Source organism: Helobdella robusta, assembly GCF_000326865.2.
Source record: "Helobdella robusta unplaced genomic scaffold HELROscaffold_88, whole genome shotgun sequence".
Lineage (NCBI taxonomy): Eukaryota > Metazoa > Annelida > Clitellata > Rhynchobdellida > Glossiphoniidae > Helobdella > Helobdella robusta.
Window position 1 is genome coordinate 156,824 of NW_008705503.1, and position 22,500 is coordinate 179,323.

At 34.1% G+C, this 22,500-nt stretch overlaps 4 protein-coding genes across 4 annotated transcripts in view; 1 reads left to right on the plus strand and 3 right to left on the minus strand.

The window, feature by feature from the left end:
* Window positions 1-284: 284 nt before the first annotated feature.
* Window positions 285-2,378, minus strand: HELRODRAFT_90768 (hypothetical protein; the record flags this gene model as incomplete). Its single annotated transcript, XM_009032778.1, has 7 exons — window positions 285-371; window positions 647-754; window positions 841-947; window positions 1,069-1,163; window positions 1,260-1,333; window positions 1,743-1,856; window positions 2,262-2,378. 7 exons carry the CDS (start codon window positions 2,376-2,378, stop codon window positions 285-287), a joined length of 702 nt encoding a protein of 233 aa, XP_009031026.1.
* Window positions 2,379-6,593: 4,215 nt separating this feature from the next.
* HELRODRAFT_194626 (hypothetical protein) lies at window positions 6,594-13,327 on the plus strand (the record flags this gene model as incomplete). The annotated part of the gene is made up of 14 exons (XM_009032790.1): window positions 6,594-7,018; window positions 7,154-7,196; window positions 7,836-8,501; window positions 8,790-8,904; window positions 9,162-9,253; window positions 9,772-9,835; window positions 10,162-10,228; window positions 10,295-10,371; window positions 10,878-11,006; window positions 11,234-11,280; window positions 11,487-11,620; window positions 11,764-11,864; window positions 12,005-12,072; window positions 12,480-13,327. The coding sequence occupies 14 exons, from the start codon at window positions 6,594-6,596 to the stop codon at window positions 12,555-12,557; spliced, it is 2,106 nt and encodes a 701-aa protein (XP_009031038.1). The 3' UTR covers window positions 12,558-13,327.
* Window positions 13,328-15,144: 1,817 nt separating this feature from the next.
* On the minus strand, window positions 15,145-18,755 carry HELRODRAFT_182539 (hypothetical protein; the record flags this gene model as incomplete). Its single annotated transcript, XM_009032791.1, has 3 exons — window positions 15,145-15,325; window positions 15,981-16,143; window positions 18,689-18,755. 3 exons carry the CDS (start codon window positions 18,753-18,755, stop codon window positions 15,145-15,147), a joined length of 411 nt encoding a protein of 136 aa, XP_009031039.1.
* Window positions 18,756-21,768: 3,013 nt separating this feature from the next.
* Window positions 21,769-22,500, minus strand: part of HELRODRAFT_182540 (hypothetical protein) — a gene marked incomplete at both ends in the record, with an annotated part of 1,704 nt that continues 972 nt past the window's right edge. The window contains one exon of the mRNA XM_009032792.1: window positions 21,769-22,191. Within this exon, the coding sequence (XP_009031040.1) occupies window positions 21,769-22,191 (423 nt within the window). The remainder of the gene's footprint in view (window positions 22,192-22,500) is intronic.

A 22,500-nucleotide genomic window follows, 5' to 3' on the forward strand; every position in this document is an offset into this window, starting at 1 on the left:
CATCACCTTCATCATCACCTTCATCATCACAATCATCATCATCATAACTCACTCTGCAGTTGGGAAGTTATTTTTTGTTGAGTTTCATAGCTGCCTGAACATAAAAGCTTGTTGGCAATGAAACTGTCAAGGGGGCATGTTGTACTCATTCGTCAAGATATTTATTCATTCATTTACTCATCCAAGAATTTTTCATTCAAAAACTCATTCAATCACTTGTCCATCCATCCATTCGCTCATTTATTCATCCATTCATCCGTTCATTCATCCACTCATTTGATCACTCACTCACTCAGCCAGCCAACCAACCTATCCAAAGCAGCGTTGAGGCCCAAATTAGTTGCACTTGTTATCATTGCAGCCAATGCGATCTGGGTTATAAAAATTATTATAAAAATAAATTGCATGCTCTGCGGTTGTCCGGTGGTGGTGGTGGTGGCGGCTACGTGGTGGTGGCTCTGCTCTGCGATTTCATTTTTAGACAGCGGGCAAGAGTTGATATTTGTTGGTAGAAGATGATGAGAAGGACGATGATGAATATGATGATGATGGCGATGATGATGACGATGACGAAAAAGACGAAGGTGTAGCTATATATCCGATAACAATAATAATAATAATAATAATAATAATAATAATAATCAACCTGTGATGGCGGAAATAGCAGGCAGGCGTCCGTCAGTACCGACTTGTTGAAAAACTGGTCGAAGAATGGTCTCAATTTTTCCGTTTCTGCTATGTCTGTACATCTGGTCTGATAATAATAATAATAATAATAACAATAATAACAATAATAATAAACATCATTATCATCGTCACCATCGTCATCGTCATCATCACCTTCACGTCAATCAACAATCCTTCCAGAGCTCTGTATGGGTTGTGAACAGTCAGGTGATAATGTACCATCTCCATCACTCGCAATTCCTTCGCTAAGATTCTGCTCTCTCTATCTGGTGGTGGTGATTGTGGTGATAATTGTGATGATGATGATCATTGCGATGATTACACACACACACACACGCGCGCACACACGTAATAATAATAGAAATAATAATAATATATTACTTTCCCTGCTTTGATCTTCATCTAAGTTGGATATGAACTGTTGCATCGTCAAGTTGAACTCCTCAACTTTGCACGCTAAATATACACAAGTGTACCTAAAATAATATTATAATATTAACAACAACAACAACAGCAATAATAATAATAATAATATTAATGATAATTACAAAAATAATAAAAGTAATATTTACATGAAGTCTTCAGGAGTGGGTTCCATGATTGAATTGTGTAGATAGATTCTTTTGAAATAGGCCATCGCCGTCCCCTACATGCATATAAACATATTTAACCTTAATAAACTTCATCAAGATGATAAAAGTCTCGTTAGAAAAATTGAGAAACTCAACTGCAAGTTGAATAATGCCAAAAACGCAGTGATCTTTATAAATAATTGTATTTATGATAGTCTAAACACAAAATATACATATACATAAATATATATGAGACCATATTTTATACAGTATTCATACAATACTATATATATATATATATTAATATATGAAAATCAACATTAGTATTGATTTCTGATAGTCTTAATCCAATATGTAAATATATATAAATGTGTGTGTGTGTGTGCGCGCGCCTGTATACATGTTTGTATATGATAGTTAGATGGGAATGATGACAATGATGATAATTCTTTTGGTGGGTGATGAAAATAATCATCAACCGACCAAAACATAATTAGGCATCTGAGGTTGAAATCTCTGGCAAAATCTCTTCAGCTTTCCTTCATAGTACCTCCTAAGCTGACACTCTTCTTCATAACTCAGAAATATTGAACTATCCTTAATAAAGAAAAAACAAATATAATAATTAGTTCATTTATTATGATTACAAACTATAATTATTATTATTGAATCCAAGATTAGGGATGTTCAACATCAGCAGGACCAAACATCATAATCGTTATAATAATTATGATTAATTATATAATTATAATATATTATAAATAAAGAGACCACCTCCCCACACATTTGAAATTATTTATAAATTATTTGATAATAACATAATAAAGTTAATTAAATTCAATTAATGTAAAAATTTATTATACATAAATAACATATTCATACCAGGAATAATGTTAAATTTAAATTTAATTAATTAGGAATAAAAAAGTGAAAGCAATAAAATAAAGATTTAAAATAAATAAATAATTATAAATAAAAATTAAATAAATAAATAAAAAGAACCTGAATGGAATCTTCTTGTTTCTTAATGAAAGCCTCTCTCGTCTCTCTCCTCAACTCTTCCAGCTCGTCAGCGCTTGCGAACGTCCAACATCTCAACTGAGTACTCAGCGTAAACATTCCTACTATCTTCTGTCATTATTTTATTTTATTAAACTAATTATTAATTAATTAAAAAAATAAATTATTGATAATCATAACATAGAATCGAAATTTAATAATTAAATTCCTTTATTAATATTTTATTAACAAGTTGTTCATTACAAGAGGTATAACAAAAAATTCAATAATTTTAATTTCTGATGTCTAATCTACTCTAACAACAAACAAACAGAAACAAAATAATCAACTGAAGAACAAACAACAATATAATCTTATCTAATTAAAATTAAATTAAACATATCTAGCTAATCTATCTCTCATTCTTTCTATTTCATGTAAAATTAGGTATTTATTTCCATTATCAACTTTTTATGAAAAAAATAAGTAAAAATTAAAAAAATAAGATAATTATATTATAAAAGTTAAAATTTTCAAAAAATAGTATGAAAAAATAAAAAAATTTAAAATTGTAAAAACTGACGATGGAGGCAAACACCTTCAAAAAACTTCTCTCAAAGAATTCCAGCAGAACGTAAAAAACAATTATTTTCCTGAATATTTCAATCCAAAAGCGGCACAAATATACTATTAGACTTAACTTTTAGTTTTATTTACAAAATTCAGGGATGGCTAAAGTATTGCAAAAACTATTGTATCTGTGTGTAGTAAGTAAAGCTCTAACTGTAAATTTGCTTGTGTATAATTTCGTTAATTGTTGTTGTAATTTATATTATTCCATGTCGAAATAATATTTTAAACTCGTACAACCGTTATATCATCGCGCCAAATTACATAAGAAACCTGTCTGATATATGAATTTATGACGATATGAAGATTTCAATTGAACTACTTTAAAATTATGAATTTGTAAAGATTATTTTATTTTTAATAGAAAATAATTAATAATTGATTGTTTTAAATTCAATATTCATAATTAATTGTTAATTTTGCAAGATTTTTATGCAAAATTTGTTGAAATTGATTCCCAAATACTTAAAAATATGATTTTGTCACAACAATTCAATTCAGACTATTATAAAAATGAGAATTATTTATTCTTTATATCATAAAAACAAAAATTTAAAAAAGTAAAATAAAAATGAGTAATAATAATAATAATATTTTTAACGTTTTAAACACCCAAAGCCCGGATCCACGTTGGTTTATTTAATTTTATTCAATAATTTTCTTGAAGCATTTTTATTTATCTAAATTTATGTGAATTTATGCCACTTATTCAATATTATACCCAGCATGTATGTTTGTGTACGTGAACATTATGTGCATATGTTACTTTTAGGTGTTTATTTATTCATTGTGCGTGCTTATGATTATGACGCTAATGTGCAAGCCTTGAAGAGGCAGCGAACGGTGAATTTGGCCGTCGCCTGGCGAAAAGCCAAGCGCGAAGCCAATGGCGGAATATCAAAAAACCCAAAACGTTGAAAAAAATTCTTTTTTTTTTTTTAAATGAAACAGTCTGAGTGAAAAAACAGCAGAAGACGAATTCACGTCTATCGAACAATTCTTCATCACTTGTCCAAACTCAAATGTTTTAACGGCTGCTATAGAGGGACAAACAGATTTCTCACTAATAAAATAATCTAAATTTATCGTTCTGGAATCCAAAAAAATTGGTAGTTCAAACGAAAATTGCAATATTCTGCCTTTATAGCTGCAGCCAAATACCAAATTTGGTCCGAATATTCGGTGCATGTGTGTGTTTGTGTGTGTACGTGCGTACGTGTGAGTAAGTGTATGTATGTGTTAGTTTGTATGAACTGATAATAATAATAGCAATAATTTGAAATGATAAATTTCAGTTCGGTCACCTCAGATTATATGGAACAGTTATCAGCAACATCGCACCACTAAGCACAATCGACATCAACAACAACATCAGCTGCAACAACAACACCAACATCAGGTGCAACAACAACACCAACATCAGCTGCAACAACAACAACATCAGCAGCAACAACAACACCAACATCAGCAGCAGCAGCAACAACAACAACAACATCAGCAGCAACAACTTATTACAACAACAACGACAACAAAAACGTCAACGCAACAGGGCATTTTAGATGCACAACGACACACTTTTTCTACGATAAGTTCTCCCTATTCTAAACAAATATCCCAACAACAACAACAACAACAACAGCAACAAGAACAACCTCACCAACATAATCAACATCAACAAAAATGTTCTTTGAGTACTCTAAAAGCTGTCGCGAATAATCTTCTAGGAACGTCTCTTTTTCCTAAATTGTCAACAGCAACAACAACAACAACAACGACAACAACATCATCATCAATAACAACAACAACATCAATTTCAAAGACATTAACATCATCAGCAACAATAATAAAATCAACAAGATCAGCAAAAACAATACAAACAACCAACTACAACAACAGCAGCGACAACAAAGAAATCGTTAACAATTTTGAAAGTCCAAATATTGTGGTTGATAAATTAAAAGTTTCTGCAAGCAACAACACAAATAATAATAATTATAATAATAATTATAATAATAATTATAATAATAACAACACAATGTCCCAGTTGAAAGAAAGGTTAAGCTTATTGCAACAGCAACAACAACAACAAAATCAACACCAACAACAACAACTACTACTACTACAACATTCAAACAACAAAAATATTTATCCAAAACATCAACAACAACAACACCAACAACAACCAATGTATCATCATTTTCGTCACATTGATCAATACACACAGCATAACCAGCAACAACAATTACAATTCATGAATATTTCTTTGAACAACAACATCAACAACATTACTCACCACAACAGCATTATCAACAACAACATCAACAACAGCAATGTCGACTGCGATGCGGTGTATTACGAAATCCATAGTCAGATTAATGGTGAGTGAATGAATGAAGGAACGAATGAATGAACAAACGAACGAACGAACATATGAATAAATGAACAAAATAATTAATTGACGAAAGACCAAAAAAAATGAACGAATGGACAAACGAACCATGGAAGTCTCGATAGCAATTAAGTACTGGAATACCAAGTTATTTAAATGCAGTTACAATGCTTTACAACAATTACCCCACTTACCAACAGATGCACCATCCTTGCTCGCAACAATGGTGGATATAATCCATATTATCATATAACACCCCACACTACACATTCCGAAGATATATTCAGATGGTTCGATGAGTCCCCTCAGAATGATCTCGTTGGAATATTTCTTCCTTCATACGACCTCACCATCCACTAACATCTCTCTACGAAGTGCGCTGTGACGGTCAGCTGCCGACACGTAGAAAGTTGTGGTCGCTTCACCGCCGTCTGCTTTGCCGATTTTGATTGAGATTGATAGTAATTGTGGAACACTTTCATTGGCTGCCCCTATCTGCTGCTACCTTCAACAGCATCGAGCCTCAACAACATCAGAAACTTCGTTAGTTGATAGTTCGAAATGCGCTGGCAATGGCGCCGTTCTTGATCTATTGTCGTTTTCAACCATTTGTTCAGCAGAAATAAAATAATTTTCGCAGACTTTTGTCATAGCCAACCAAACCTGACTTCGATCGGGTCTGACCTTAAATATTCAAGTTGTACACGTTTGAACCCGTCGACTTCCAGCAAATGCCTCTCCTACATTCTACATTTGGCGTGCCTTGGGCACGTCCGCTTCACTTTCAGCACTCTTCCTCTGATTCTTTTTTCGTGTCGTCAAATATAATCAGACTGGCGTCAGATACAATATAATTCAATATAATTAGACTGGCGATAGCTTCAGGCTTCAATTCTACGACTGTTCTGAACGTGATGACGCCTTCTGTGGGTTTGTTTTTATAACGGGTTGAATTCGTTGGAATAAAGTTTTGGCTCGGTTTGTCTTACTAATCTATTTCGCACAACAACAACAGCTCGCTGAAAGGCATGCAGGCTTGTAAAATAATTTCAGTCACAGTACCTCATAACTCTCAATTACGAAGTATGAATGAATAGCCATCAAGAATTCAAAGAGACGAACGAACGACGGACGAATCGATGCATTGGCGAATGAATAGATGGATGGATGGATTATCAAATAAACTTTTGAATGAATGAATGAATAAATGAATGAATGAATGAATAAAGGAACAAAGGAGTGAATGAGTAGATGAACGATCAAATAACAATTCTTAAATCATTTTAGGACACAACGAATTAATAAACGAAGAAGCCATGGCTCACTCGTATCTCTTTGAAAGTAACATTTTCAACAACAACAACAACAACAACAACAACAACGGCAACAACAACAACACCAACAACAGTTACCTACATTACATCAATAGCACTAACAACAATTTAAACTGTTACCAGCGACCGCAGCCGCAACAACTTCATCATTATCCTTATTATTATTATTCCAACAATAACATCAATAACATCAACAACATCAACAACAACAACAACAACAATAATTCCAGAAAAAAGTTTTCAAAATTTCAAAACACTGTTCCTTCTGTCGCCAACGTCAACAACGTCAACAACAACAACAACAACAACAACAACAACAACAATAATAATAATAACGGTAACAAAAGTAATGGTAATGATTGTAACAAAGAAAACTTGCATAATTCCAACAACATTCGGTCACAGAAGTTAGTTGGCAATGATGATGATGATGATGATGATTATTGTCGTTAATGTTCTTATTATTTCTATTTTTTTATTATTATTATTATTGTTGTTGTTGTTGTTATTATTGTTATTATTATTGTTATTATTAATTGCAGGCGACAGATGAATATGAACGCACCTACGCTATCCTGCCCCCAAGTTAAAAAACAAAAACAAAATGATCACGTGTCACCAACATCATCATCCTCAACAACAACAACAACAACAACTACAACAACAGCAGCAGCAGCAACAGAATTATCAACAATGTTGTCATCATCGCTACCGCCGTCTTCATCATCTTCGACATTGAATTTCACGAAAATTTCAGCAGTGTTAACAAAATTTTCAACAACATCATCAACAACAACAATATTGTCAACAACAACAACAACATTAACAACAACAACAACATCATCAACATCATCAACTTATTATTACATGCCCGTATTGTCTATATCATCGCCTATTATCTCGGCTACTAATACAACAAAATTTCCATTCACATCAACAACATCAACATCGACAACAACAACAACAACAACATCAATGTTACCTCTAATTCAAGCGTTGTTTGTAGCAACGACAACATCAACAAACGCAATGACGTCAACCAAAACAAAACATTTTGACGCACTGTCAACAACAACATTTGCAACAACAACAACTTGTCGTTTATCATCAACAACAATGACATCATCAACAATGACAATTACAACAACAACATCTATAAACGCTTGTTCAACGCTTTCTGTTTACGCACCATCAGTTAATTTAAAAACAGAACAACAACATCAGCAGCAGCAGCAGCAGCAGCAACAACAACAGCAACAACAACATCAGAAAAATGTGCTACAACAGCAAAATGGTCTAGATCAGATGGAGATAGATATTATAAACGATAATTCAGACTTCCAATCATCCAACAACACCATAAACAACAACAACAGCATTAAAAACATCAACAACAACAACAAAAACAACAACAACTTCATTCAATTTGAATTTGAAAAGAACCTCTACACATATGCAACACACATAATAAACCTAATTACAACTACTGCTGCTACGACTGCTATTGCTAATGTTGCAGCTGCTACTACTACTACTTCTACTACTACTACTACCGCTTTTTCTGCTACTACTACTACTACTTTTGTTGCTAAACACTTGACAGCTGCATCAATTATGGCTGATAATGCTACTGCTTTGAATAACAACACCATCATTAGCAGTGTTTATAATACAATTACAACGTCAACAGCAAGCAATGAAGCTACTGATGTTTCAGCCTCTGCTTCAAATGCCAACAATGTTGAGAACGATTGCAACATCAACAACAACATCGACAACAACATCGACAAAGACATCAACAACTACTACAACAATGACATCAATCACATTAGCAACAACATCAGCAATCATCGTAACAACAACAACATCAACGAAAAAAAGATCAGCAAGGTATTTGATGTCCTTAAAAGCATGCCCGTAAAGTGCGATTCTAATTTAGTGAGTCCTGATGTTGCTATTGTTGTTGATGTTGTTGTTGATGTTGTTGTTGTTGTTGATGTTGTTATCGATGTTGTTGTTGATGTTGTTGTTGTTGATGTTGTTGTTGTTGATGTTGTTGTTGTTGATGTTGATGCTGCTTTTAACGGACTCATCGTTTATATTGAAGAGGAAAATTATATTATTTAAAATTAATTCGTTACGAATTATCTCAAAAAATGTACCAAACCCTATAAATAGATCTCAACATTTATCATGGAGTTTTTTGAGAAAAACCAGCAACAAAAGGATACATACATCGGGAAGATGAAACTCAGAGATGCGCTTTTCTCCATTATGAAAGGGCTCTTTCCATGTTAGACGCCGTATGAGTTTCAATTTCGATATTTGTTATCATCAATGATTTACTTGTGTTTTTTTGTCGTAGTGGTTCACTCTTCCATTTGCTGGCCTATCTTAATGGCAGTCGAAAGCCGCCGTGAAGTCGTGAAGGCACGACCTGGCTGCATGCAACTTTTTAACGCCACTTCGGCTGCTATTTTTTGTCGCCTTATTTAGTTGTCGCTCGCCTCCAGCTTTGTGGCTGTCAAGTTGTTTTGTTTTGTTTTGCAGATTGTGGCTTGTACGTCATCGGCTCGTCGATGAATGGATTCGGAAACGTCAACAGTGATATGGATCTCTGTCTCATGTTGAGTCACAAGGAGGTGATGATGATGACGATGATGATATTCATGATGATGATGATGATAATAATGACATAAATACATGCGAACATAAGCATTTAAACATGCATTTTGACAAAAAGCCGAATAAATGGTTGAATAGTTGATCCACTGACAATAAAATGAAAAACGAGCTGTTGAAAATAAGATCGATCCGTGTTCATCAGACAGTTTTTTTATATTAAGATTATATCCAATCTATCGTTCCAGATCAGATGCTTCGACAGCCCTGATGGCAAAAATATATTTTCTGCTAATAATCATCAACAATCCCATAAAAATGATAGCTTAAACAAAAATTGTCTTTTGAAGAAGTGTCGGAATCCGAATGTCTAATTTCGGTCAAATAATAATCGGTGGCTAAGCCTAACACTCGGTGCATACACACACACATACATATCATACATACATACGGATATAAGTTCACACGCACACATACACATACATACACGCACGCACGCACGCATCAACACACACATACACACACGCATAACCCACAGATAGATCAAAGAAAAGAAGCAACTAATATATTGAAGTTTCTATTCAAGACTTTAGACAAATGCTGTATGTTTTGTTTATTCATGATGATGATGATGATATTGATTATGGTGATGATGATGATTATGGGCATGATGATAATGATTATGGTAGTGATTAAGATGATGAAAGAATGTTGATGACTAAAATAAGTTGTTGAAAATAAAATTTCGCTAATTATTTTAACCCATATATAAAAATGCCTTAATTCATTTATCGATCCATCCATTCATTCATCCATTCATCCATCCATCCATCCATTCATTTATTCATTCATTCATTCGTTCGTTCATCCATCCATCTATCCATTCATTTATTCATTCGTTCGCTCGTTCATTCATTCGTTCATTCAGCCTTCTTACAAGACCTTAAGCTAATATACGCTAAAGTCCCCATACTCAAGTTCACTGATAGAATAAGGTTGGATAATAATAATAATAAATAATAATAATAATAATAATGATAATGAAATATTTTTCGTTGCAGTTCGGTGGAATGTGATTTGAACATTAACAACCCAGTCGGCATAAGGAACACACATCTTCTCAACGCATACTCAAGCCGTGCGTTATTATTATTATTATTTGTTATTATTATTATTTATTATTATTATTTATTATCATTATTTATTATTATTATCTGTTATTAACGTTGTCACCTTGTGGTAACTGGCGTCATTGCAAGAAGAAGAAGGCCTGACTGATTTTATAATCGTTACCATCCTCTTCTGGCTTAGTTCTATTTGAGCAGTACTGCCGGCTGAAAGCTTTTTCATTTATTATTATAATATAATATAAACATAATATATTATATTAATTATTAATATTTCATTTATCTTATTTGTTTTAAATTATTTTATGTGCTTTTATAAATTTTAGAGTCTGACGTTTAACAGAAGAGTCTTTGTTGTTGTTGTTGTTGTTGTTTAAATTGTTGATGATACTGGGTGTACATAGTTGTTATAAATATAGTTATTATAAATGTTACACTCATAAGCACAAATCATTTGAATAATATTAATATTAGTAATTATAATACTTATAATAATAATAATTATTATTATTATCAGTGGACTGCAGGGTCGCTCCGTTGGTGATCTTCGTGAAATATTGGGCCCGGTGTATGGGGATTAATGACGCCAGCCATGGTACCATATCAAGTTACTCGCTGGTCCTCATGGTCGTCCACTATTTGCAGTGTTAGTTGGCTTGTTGGTTGGCTGGCTGGCTGGCTGGCTGGTTGGCTAGCTAGTTGGTTGGTTGGTTGGTTGTTTGGTTGGATGGTTGGTTGTTTGAGAGATCGATTGATTGTGTAGTTGCCTGATTGCTTAACTGATTGTTTGATTAATTGGTTAATTGATTGATTGTTAATTGATTGATTGGTTAATTGATTAATTAACTGATTGGTTGATTGATTGATTGACAGGTGGTTGCAACCCTCCATTATTACCCAGCCTTCAGCAAAAGTATCCAGTTAGTAATTAGCCAATGCAGGTGTTGATGATGATGATGTGATATTGTTAACTCCAACAAACACACACAGGCATACAACTAACGCGAACATACAGACATCAAACATACACACAAACAAACAAAAGCACATACATATATATACAAAACATACACACTTGTACATGAAATACCCACAAATACCGTCAATAATGATAACAATACTCCAGCACAAGTTCAACAACATCATCGACATCCGTCTGCTCTCACTGAACGAGAAACTGGCGCCATACTCCTCGCCGAACCTTCAAAATGTCGGAGAACTCTTTCGCGGGTTTATCGATTATTTCGCTAATAAGTTTAGGTTTGTCAGGATGATGATGATGATGGTGGTAATGATGATGATGTTGATAATTATGGTGATTATTACAATTGCAATAATTACTATAACCTTATAAAATTATGACAATTATTTTCTTGTCTATTATTATTGACGTTTTACCGAAGATTCGAGTCGGATATCATGTCGGTTCGACTGGGCAAGACCATCACTCAACCGACCTCAGCCTTCGGTTCGTCCAACCCCTGGAAGTTTATCGGGATCGAAGGTGATGATGATGATGATAATGATGTGATGATGATGAAGACGACGATGATGATGATGATGATAAGCGGGTTGGTGATGATGATAATAACGATAGAGGAATAAAAGTTGACATACGTTCGATTGGAACACCTCACCTCACAGAGCCATTCAATCTGACGAACACGGCCTATTCAGTTTTCGACGAGGCCATCTTCGCGAACATCCTGCAAGTCATTCAAACCTGCCACCAACAACTTCAAAACTGTTCAGTCCAAGAATTCGAAAATATATTTCAATTGACTTCTCCCTCATTGTCAACAAATCAAATCTTGCCTAAAGCTTTCCCCAATTAAGTAGCTCTCAGCACAGCATCAACTAATTAGATTGCAGGTAAAAAAACGTCAGCCAATCAAATAATTTCTTCCGAAACTTCCACCAATCCAATAACAGCTAATATAGCACCAATCAATTAGATCATAATATAGCATAAAACTTCATTAAATTTTTCACCTATCATAGCTCGAACTGTTTATTTTTATTTCATTCAACAATGTCATCATCATCATCGTCATCATCATCACAATAATTATCATCATCACCATCATCACCGGCATCATTACCATCACCAACCACAAAGATGCCTTGTAAAGCTTTCAGGGAAAAATTAAAAATTGTGAAAAAAAATCGTCAAAAGAGGGTGATCAAAAAATTTTAAACAAATTTTAACCCGCCAAAAAATTATTTAAAAATAAATAAATGAAAACAGAGCAAAAAAAAAGTTTATGATCGTACAGATGTTCCAAATTTTAAATCTAGATGATATTTTACGGACACACTTCGCCGCAATGTATGTCACAAAAGTCTTTTGTTTCAGTTTTAAACACTGGCCACTCAGCAAACTTAACATTTTAGGAAAACATTGGCGCGAAAATTTTTAAAACTAAAAACTATTTAATAATATTTCTGACAATATTTCAAGCAAATAAAACTTACATTTGAAATTTGTACGCTCCCTATTATTTATTTTAAAATTATTATTAGAAAAAAAAACTAATTTATTCAATCGTACATTGACTGGTTTGATATTTTGCAGTTGTTTAAAACGTACATACACAAACACACAGACATTCACACGCACATACAAACATACACAAACACACTTATGCATACTGATTAATAAACACACACACACAACGTGTATCTAACTTATTTAACACGTTTATTTATTCATCTTTCGCCTGTTTACATAATTGTATGGTTGTTCATTCAAGACACCCGCTTATTTAACGAGAAATACTTTTTAACTTAATTAATCACTTAATACTGTACATGAATGTAACTGTAAATAAATACAACTTATATACATGTTTAAATTTTTTCATATTTTCATGCTTCATTGTTTATAAACCTTTCCTAGCTAAAGTCCACCACAAATTATCAAATTAATAATAAAATATGATTTCTCGAATGCCAATAAAATGTAAATAAAATTGTCGTCTCCTTCATGGTTCGTCGTGTTAATGAAGCCTTGAGCTGTTAAATGCAAAGCGTACTGTGTATCTACAATACATACGCACAAACATGCGTGCACACATGAAAAAGTATATACAAATACATATAAACACACACAGGCACATATGTATATGAATATATATATATATATAGAGAGAGACACTTACACATATATTTGTACATACACAGACTTACATGCCTATTCATGACTATTCATGAATTTAGCGAAAAGTATGTCTAAATCCGTATGGTATTATGCAATGGCAGATTTGCTGTCTCTCTCTCTCTCTCTCTCTCTCTCTCTCTCTCTCTCTCTCTCTTTCTCTCTCCCTTTCCACAACATCCCCACGAATCGAGAACCTACTTTTGTCAGCGTCTGCATGCAATCCAAACAGCAATCTTTCCATCACATGAACGACGACGACGATGATGATGGTGCTTGTTATTATTATTGTTGTTATTATTGTTGTTGGTGTTGGTATTATAAATTTAGTAGTTATTTTTATTATGCTGATGACGATCGTGGTTTCGAAGAAGAGAAAGAGAGAAAAGAATGGAAATGAAGAGATGAAAAGAGAGAGAGAGAGAGAGAGAGAGAGAGATACGTGCATAAAGCAAATAGTGTATTGCAACGTTAAAGTTTAATCAATCAAATGGGACTCAGCTAATCAATGATGATGATGATGACGACAATGAGGATGACGATGGTGATGATGATGATGATGACATGAAGTGATGAAGTGAGAAATGGAAGATGAAGCCCGTAACATGCTCTCGGAACAATTTGCGATGATATGATTGGATGAATGAATGACAGATGGGTGGAAAAATAAAAGGGATGAACGAATGAATGAACAAATGAATGAATGAAGAATAAGTGAATGAATGACTAGATGTAGGAACAACGGGAGGAATGAATATTTTGAATGATTCAAGAAACAAAATAGATGGAAGAAAAGATATGATTGAACGATGGATGGAAAAGTCAAACATAATAAATGAATGAAAAAATAAATAAATGAATGAATGAATGAACGATTGAACAAAAAACGAAATGAACGAACGAACGAACGAATGAACGAACAACAAACAATTGATACGTAAACAATTAAATAACGTTCAGCTTGGTAGCCATAAACTAAAGGCGTATATCGGGCGAGAACGAATGAATGAATAAACGAATGAATGAATAAATAAATAAACGAATGAGTGAATGAATGAATCTAATCTCAATAGTGTTCTTCATAATCTGTCTCCATATCTTTTTTCATTTATCGCTTGGTCAGACTCTATGTGTCTTAAATTTAATCCTTCTAAATATGAATTTGTTTTAATAAATCTAAACGCTCTATTACTATTCCTCCTTATCTTACCTGATTCTAAAACTTTAGATGTCTCTCATAAGTTTTGTAGTTTAGGTTTTATCTTTCATTCTAGAATGTCTTTCTTCTCAGATTAATAATGCTGCTAGAAGTTCTTACTTAAATATCTTTGCCTTTTCTTGACGATCCTATTCTTCTCCTTCTTGTTACTTCGTTAGTCTTATCTAGAATTGATTATTGTAACTCGCTCTACTATGGTCTTCCTGACTCTATACTCTATCCTTTAAGTAAAGCTTTTAACTCTGCTGCTCGTCTAGTTGCTCGTGCCCCTTTCTTTTCTCATATATCTCCATATCTTGTTCTCTTGCACTGGCTACCTATAAAATATAGAATAATTTTTAAAATTTGCACGTTCATGTATAAGTCTCAATCTAAATTATTTCCTAAGTATTTATCAGATATATTAATTCAACCTAAAAGCCCCGGTTTACGATCGTCTTCTTCTTCTCGCTTTTTCTTAACTCGTGTTAAACACTCTTTTGCCAAATCTGCTTTTGCTTTTTCTGGTCCTTTTCTCTGGAACTCTCTACCTCCTTCTCTGACTACTTCTCTATCACTTGCGAAGTTCAGAGCGGATCTCAAGACCCATCTGTTTGCAAAATTTATTGAAAAGCGCTGATGAACATCGCGGAAATAGCGCTTTATAAACTAATTTATTAATTTTTTGACTGATTGATTGATGAACGCATATATAAATGAAAGAATAAATGGGCTAATAAAAAATGGACGAATTAATGAATTATTCAATGAATTATCTGATTAGTTAATTGACCAACAAATGCAAGAATGAATGAGCAAATAAACGAATGAAAGTAGTAATGAAAAAATGAATGAATGAATGAATGAACGAAGAAAGGAAGGAAGGAAGGAAGGAATGAATAAATGATGAGAAGGAAAAAAATGAAGACACCCTAATTAATGGATATAGTGAATTATTTGTGGATAAACGGAATGATAGATTGATACCTAGTTTGATGAATGAGTGAATGAATGAGCAGATAAGTGAAGGAATGGATGAATGAAAAATTAAAGAAATGAATTAAGGAAAGAGTGAAGAAATGAGAGATAGACAAGCGGTTTCATGTTTGCATGTGTTCATCATGATTAATATTTTGTTAGTAGTGTTTCATAAGAGATAATGTGTCTATGTGCTGCATTTATGTATAAGTGACATTTATTCATCTAGGCATTCGTTCATTCATTCATTCATGTTTTGAAGTGCATGAATGAATGTGCAAGCAAACACGGCGATGTGTTGAATGATTCGACCTGAAGAGTGAATAATTGCATCATGTTTGCAATAGAGATTAGGCAAAATTTGTATGATTGGTGGCTCGATGGTGTAATGGAAAAGGCGCCTGGAACTGCAGTTGCAGAGACCCGGTTCGAATACAAGTGAACCTCCACCTATCACGTGCAGTGTGTGTGTGTGTGATGCGTGGGCTGGATGCAGGCGTTTTAGTAGGCGCTGTTGGTTCCACTGAAAGTTAATTTACCAAACCAACAGTTAAAAATATAGTATAACATTATTGGCTAAATTATAATAATGATTTATGATAACAAAAATTTATGAATATTAATTGTGTTTTACGTATTGTGATGTTTATATCGAAGTTTCGTTATAGCCGATATCGCATTGGTGATACTTCTTCAGTATGCCTACCCCTGCTGAATAAAACGTAGTCTTCTCCCAACCTATATGCATGTGTATGTGTAATATATAGGGGAATTAGTCTTTTGTGTTCTAGAAAAAAATTACAACCACAAAAATAACATTGGCAATATACAACTACGACAACAACAACAACAACAACAACAACAATAATAATAATAATAATAATAATTATAAACAATGCAAAAACACATGAGCACCGCCATACTCGATGACACAAAGATCCCAAATAGTTTCCGGCAGGCAGCGGAAGTGACGTGAGCGCGCGCACTTTCAGGTAACCAAAGATCAATAAAAGCACTGCGGCAGAACAACCGAGAAATCAATAAGAACAGTTTCAGTAGTAGTAGTAGTAGTAGCCGTAGTTAATTATTTTTTATTTATTATTATTTATTATTATTTACAGTTATTATTATTATTAATTTAACTTTCAAGCCGATAATCTTTTGGAAAATTTTTAAGAGAAATTATTAAGATGGGTGAAGATTTTAAGGTATTAGACAAAAAAAGAAACTAAAAAGAGAGAGAGAAAGAGAAAAAGAGAGAGGCAAAAAAGAGAAAAAGTGAAAGGATTTGAAGAAGGGAATGAAAGAAGGAGGTGAGGGGGAACAACTAAAAAAAAGATGAAATTGATGAAATTAGAGAGATAAGGAAGATTAAAGAGACAAAGAGGAGAACGAAAAATGAAATAAAAAAGAAGAGAGAAAAAGCGGAGGAGAAAGGATTTGAAAAATAGAGAGAGAAAAAAAGAGCGTGTGAAATAAGAAACAGAAGATTAAAGATAGAAAATGAAGAAGATTAGAGAGGAGAGTTTTTACATTAGTAGCAGTTCAGTACAGCCGAGTTTGTTTCAATACCGTGTATATGCGTGTGTGTGTGTGTGCGTGTGCATGTGCGTGTGTGTGCGTGTGCGTGTGAATGTGTGTGTGCGTGTGCGTGTGAATGTGTGTAAGAATATCTGTGTGAATGTGTGTAAGAATATATGTGTGAATGTGTGTAAGAATATCTGTGTGAATGTGTGTAAGAATATGTGTGAATGTGTATGTACATACTTTGCGTACATGTGTGCTAAAATATTAATACCGTAAAAACTCAACCACCACCACAACGACTATTACTATCACTACTAATGACAAAGTTGCTGCTGCTACGACTACTACCACTGCTGCTGCTAATCTTGCTGCTACTACTGCTGCTGCTAATCTTGCTGCTACCACTGCTGCTGCTAATCTTGCTGCTACTACTGCTGCTGCTGTTTTTATTGCATTCACTACTTCCATTATTACTAATAATGACTACAAATATTGCAGTGTAAAACATGTAGAGGCAAATGTAGCAGGCTAATAAAATATCTTTTTTACCATCGAACAATAACTGAATTGTTGGCTGCGTTAATATGGCATAAACTATCATACAAACATATTAATGGACAAGTGTGTGTTTGTTTGTATGTGTGTGTTTGTTTGTGTCTGTGTGTGTTTGTTTGTGTCTGTGTTTGTTGATAAATGAATGAAGGAGTGAAGGAGTTAATTACCTAAGAAATGAATGACGGAATGTGTTAGTTGGAGGATGAATAAAAGAATGAATGAATGAGTGAGTGAAGAAATCAGTAAATGGGTGGGCAAAGGAAGAAGAGACAGATGAATGAATAAGCAAGCAAGTGAGTGAGTGACTGAGCGAGTTAATCACCAAATAAATGAATGACTGAATGAATGAATAAAAGAACTATAATGAAAGAACGAATGAATGAAAGAGCTAAAATAAAAGAATAAAAACTTATTTTATTATAAGGCCAATAAATTTAAACTGAGCAAAAAGGGGGAAGTTTAAAAATTTTCAAAGGAAAGATTATAAATCAGTCCAGAGTAAGAATCTAAACAGGAAGAAGATAAAAAAAATACCAAAAAATAAACAAAGCTACAAAAACGTAAGAAAAAAACTCTAAAAATATTTATTTAGCTAATAAATTTGTTTACTCTTACACACACGCACACAAACACACACGCACACATACACAAACACACATACATACACACACACACACACATACAGGCATACGCTCGTAAGCATACACACATAAACATCATCATATTTCATCAATTTTTACGATTGTCTACATACTACAACCATTCAAGGTCAAATTTTTAAATAAAACTTCGTGAGAAGAAAAAAGAAAGGGAGAAAGAGAAGAAGAGAGAGAGAGGGAGAGAAAGAGAGAAACAAGATGGGCGCGCCAAACTGATAGGGATGTATCTAGAAATGATCCCAGCATAAACACACCTTTCGTACACTTTAATATAGGACAAAGTACTTTACAGTTTGCGTCTGCGATTGCCTGCCCAAACATTTCGATTGTGTACGACCCACAATATGCATGCATGCATGTTCAATTTGATTCAGCACCTCTACGATGGTTACTTTCCATGAATGATGTGGTGTACTGGCAGACTCAACCAGGCAGCATATATATATATATATATATATATATATATATATATATATATGTGGTATATATGGTGTCATTGATATATATATATATATATATATATATATATATGTATTTATACACTAGCGGATATATTAACCAAAGTTAAAGTTCTCTGAATGGCTGATTTGATATGATGTGTTGCTATTTATAGTAGGTATACTTTTTTATGTAGAATCATCATCAGCACCACAAGGCTTTTGTAGAATCATAATCATTATCGTGTCACAAAGTGTTTAAATAAAACAGTTAAACCGTTTTTTTATGTGTAGGCCAAAATCATCATCGTTGATCCACAGAATGAAATAAATCATCTACTCTGCAATGAAGTTAATTTGAGAAGTTTTTAAATGTCAAGGTCAAATTTTTTGATGCATTGTTAGTCCATGATCATCATGCATGCGTTTGTGTATGTCTGAATGTTTGTGCGTGTGTGTGTGTGAATGTATGTGTGAATGTATGTGTGAATGTATGTATTTAGGTACGTACTACGAATACGCATGAATGCTGCAAAAACACTGCCTGTATGTAAAACTATTGCACAAAAATCAATGGAACTAAAACTATTGGCAAATTTGCCCACCTTACTCATTAATACATACATGCATAAATGCACGAACGCATGCATACATACATACATACACACATACATACATACATACATACATACATACATACATACATACATACATACATACATACATACATACATACATACATACATACATACATACATACATACATACATACATACATACATACATACATACATACATACATACATACATACATACATACATACATACATACATACATACTTACATACATACATACATACATACATACATACATACATACATACATACATACGTGCACACATGTATATTCGTAATTTTTTTAGTTATGAACGAGTCAAACAATTACATGCAAGCATACATCTAACAATATTTCCAGCGGTCAACGATTTGTAGTCTTTGGAGACGGCCAATATGGCCGCTGATCACGTGACCGGATGTTGAAAGTCACGTGATGTCACATTATTAGGTTGTTGTTGTTGTGTTTTTAGTGCTAGCGATGTTATTGTTGTCGTTGTGAATGGCTAAAAATGACGGTTGTTATAATAATGAATTGAGCTAATCAGGAAAAACATTAACAAAATTATTTTCATCAAAAACATCATCGTCATCCTCTTCAACAACATCGTCATCATTACGTCACCATCATTATCATCGTCATCGTCATTGTCGTCATCATCATCATCCACAACAACTACCTCGTCAACGAAAACATCACATACATGCAATGACAGAACCGGAAATGGATAGAAAACACTGAATAGACAAAGGTAACAAACATGGCGTTGCTGATGGAAAAAATATTTATGGAAAAAGTGCTTGTCATCATCGTCGTCGACACCATCATTGCTTTAAGAGACTCAATTAATTCCTCCCTTAATTAATTTAATAATTCACCAAAAATTTCTTTAAGATTAACTTATAATTTAATTGAAAGTAATCCAACTATTCAAAGATTCACTCATAATTCACTTAATAATTCACCTAGAATATTTTTTAGCCCTGTAAATTTATGGTTACTTAAAATTTAAGATTTCGTAAAAAATTTGGAAAGCTCCTGACCTACACCGTCTGCACCACGTTGCAAAATCTCAACCCCCCCCCCTGCTAAAGGGGGCTGCTAAAGGGGGCTGCTAAAGGAATCGAACTACTCCCTGAAATTCTATAACAGGGTGCACTGTACGACGCAGAAACTATCACGCTAAATAATAAATGAAATGTGTGTTTTTGCTTGGCTGTATGTGTATGTGCGAGTGTTTGTCTATGTATGTGTGAATGTATGTGTGTGTGTGTGTGTGTTTGTGGGCATAGACAGATGTGCATATTTTAATAGCTATAACTTTATCAGAATTAACGTTCTTCATCATCATCATCACTTTACCATCATCATCGTCGTCGTCGTCATCATCTTCTTTAATTTTTCAGCTTGAGGCTCCAATTACCGATAAAAGCGATCAACGAATTCGTTCAGTCAATCATTTTTTCATCCATCTGTTCATTTTTTCATCATTTCATTCGTTTTTCCAATCATTCACTTACTCATTTTTTCATATTCATTCCTTTATTCAATCCCTGCCAGCCCTGATTGCACGCACAGCGAATACAGTAGCGACAAACGATTTAATAATGACCAACAAAGACGACGGCCTTCAATTCTGCTTATCCTGAACATGTTTAGAGTAATTATGATATTAATTAATCTTTTGAGTTTGTTCAACCTATTTTCTCTCTCTCTCTCTTTCTCTCTCTCTCTCTCTCTCTCTCTCTCTCTCTCTTTCTCTCTCTCTCTCTAACTTTTTTATCTCCAGACAAACGATAAAACAAACATAGTACCTAGCTTCAATTAATTAGACTGATCAATACATATTGTCTTCTATTTTCATTCATTCATTCATTTATCCATCCATTATTTCGACGTTCATTTATCCATTTATTTATCCATCGTTTATTTTTCACTCATTCAATCATTCATTCACGCATGGTTTTTTCAAGCAACAATCCTCATTGTTAAACTATCATTGTTTCATTCATTTTTCAATCCATCCACCATTGATTTATTTATTAATCTTTACTCCATTCACCTATCTACCCATCCATCCTGCATTCATCCATTAATTAATTCATTCATTCATTCTTTCATCCAATCATTTATTTATTCATATATTAATATGTATGTATGTGTGTATGTATGAATGTATGTATGTATGTATGTATGTATGTATGTATGTTAAAACCAAATCACTGACGAATGACACCAAAAGCCAAGCGTCTGACTAAATTTGATTTTATTTGCTATAACGTCACTCAACCCCGTCGGCATTCAACTCCACATTTTCCAACACACAGACGCGCAAAAACCGCTGCAGGATGCACCAGATATTATTCATAGCAGAAAAATATTCCCTACTATCGCCCGACCTAATACTGATATTTTTACAAATTCGATTGAAAAACCCGGAAGTGTTACGGTCCATGGGGCCGAGGACCTCGATACAAATCGGTAAAAACTCCATCGAGGGGAGAGCTCCGTCGTACTTTTTGATCTTCTCGTCAGATGCCCTGGTTCCAGCCAAACCGCTTTCTTTGCTAGTAAGCTGCACGTAGCGCTCAGCAAAGGTGCCCGGAACGGTAACGTCCCACGCCAAGCACCTGCCGGCTCTCCAAGGGATCAAGGTACACCCGTCAGGGCGTTTACCGTCGTGCGCCGCAATGCCCGACGGTTCCTTTAAAACCGGAATTGAGGCCTTAGAGAAAAGTCGGCACACAAAATCGTTTATGGCTGAATGTCGCTGCTGGCGACCTCCGCCCAAACGACAAACAAGACCATGATGGCCAAGTTCATCCGCCTCCGCGCCGCACCTGCATGTATATCGACTCTGAACGGCCAACCCCAGACGGAAGCCAATGGCTGTCCTGACCGTTTCGTCGTCCAATCTGGTACCCACCGACGTATTGGGCAAAGATCTCAGCCAGCCACAACTCGCCTCGCTGGATACTGCCAGCAAGCGAGCTGAGGTCGCCGAGTCAGGGCT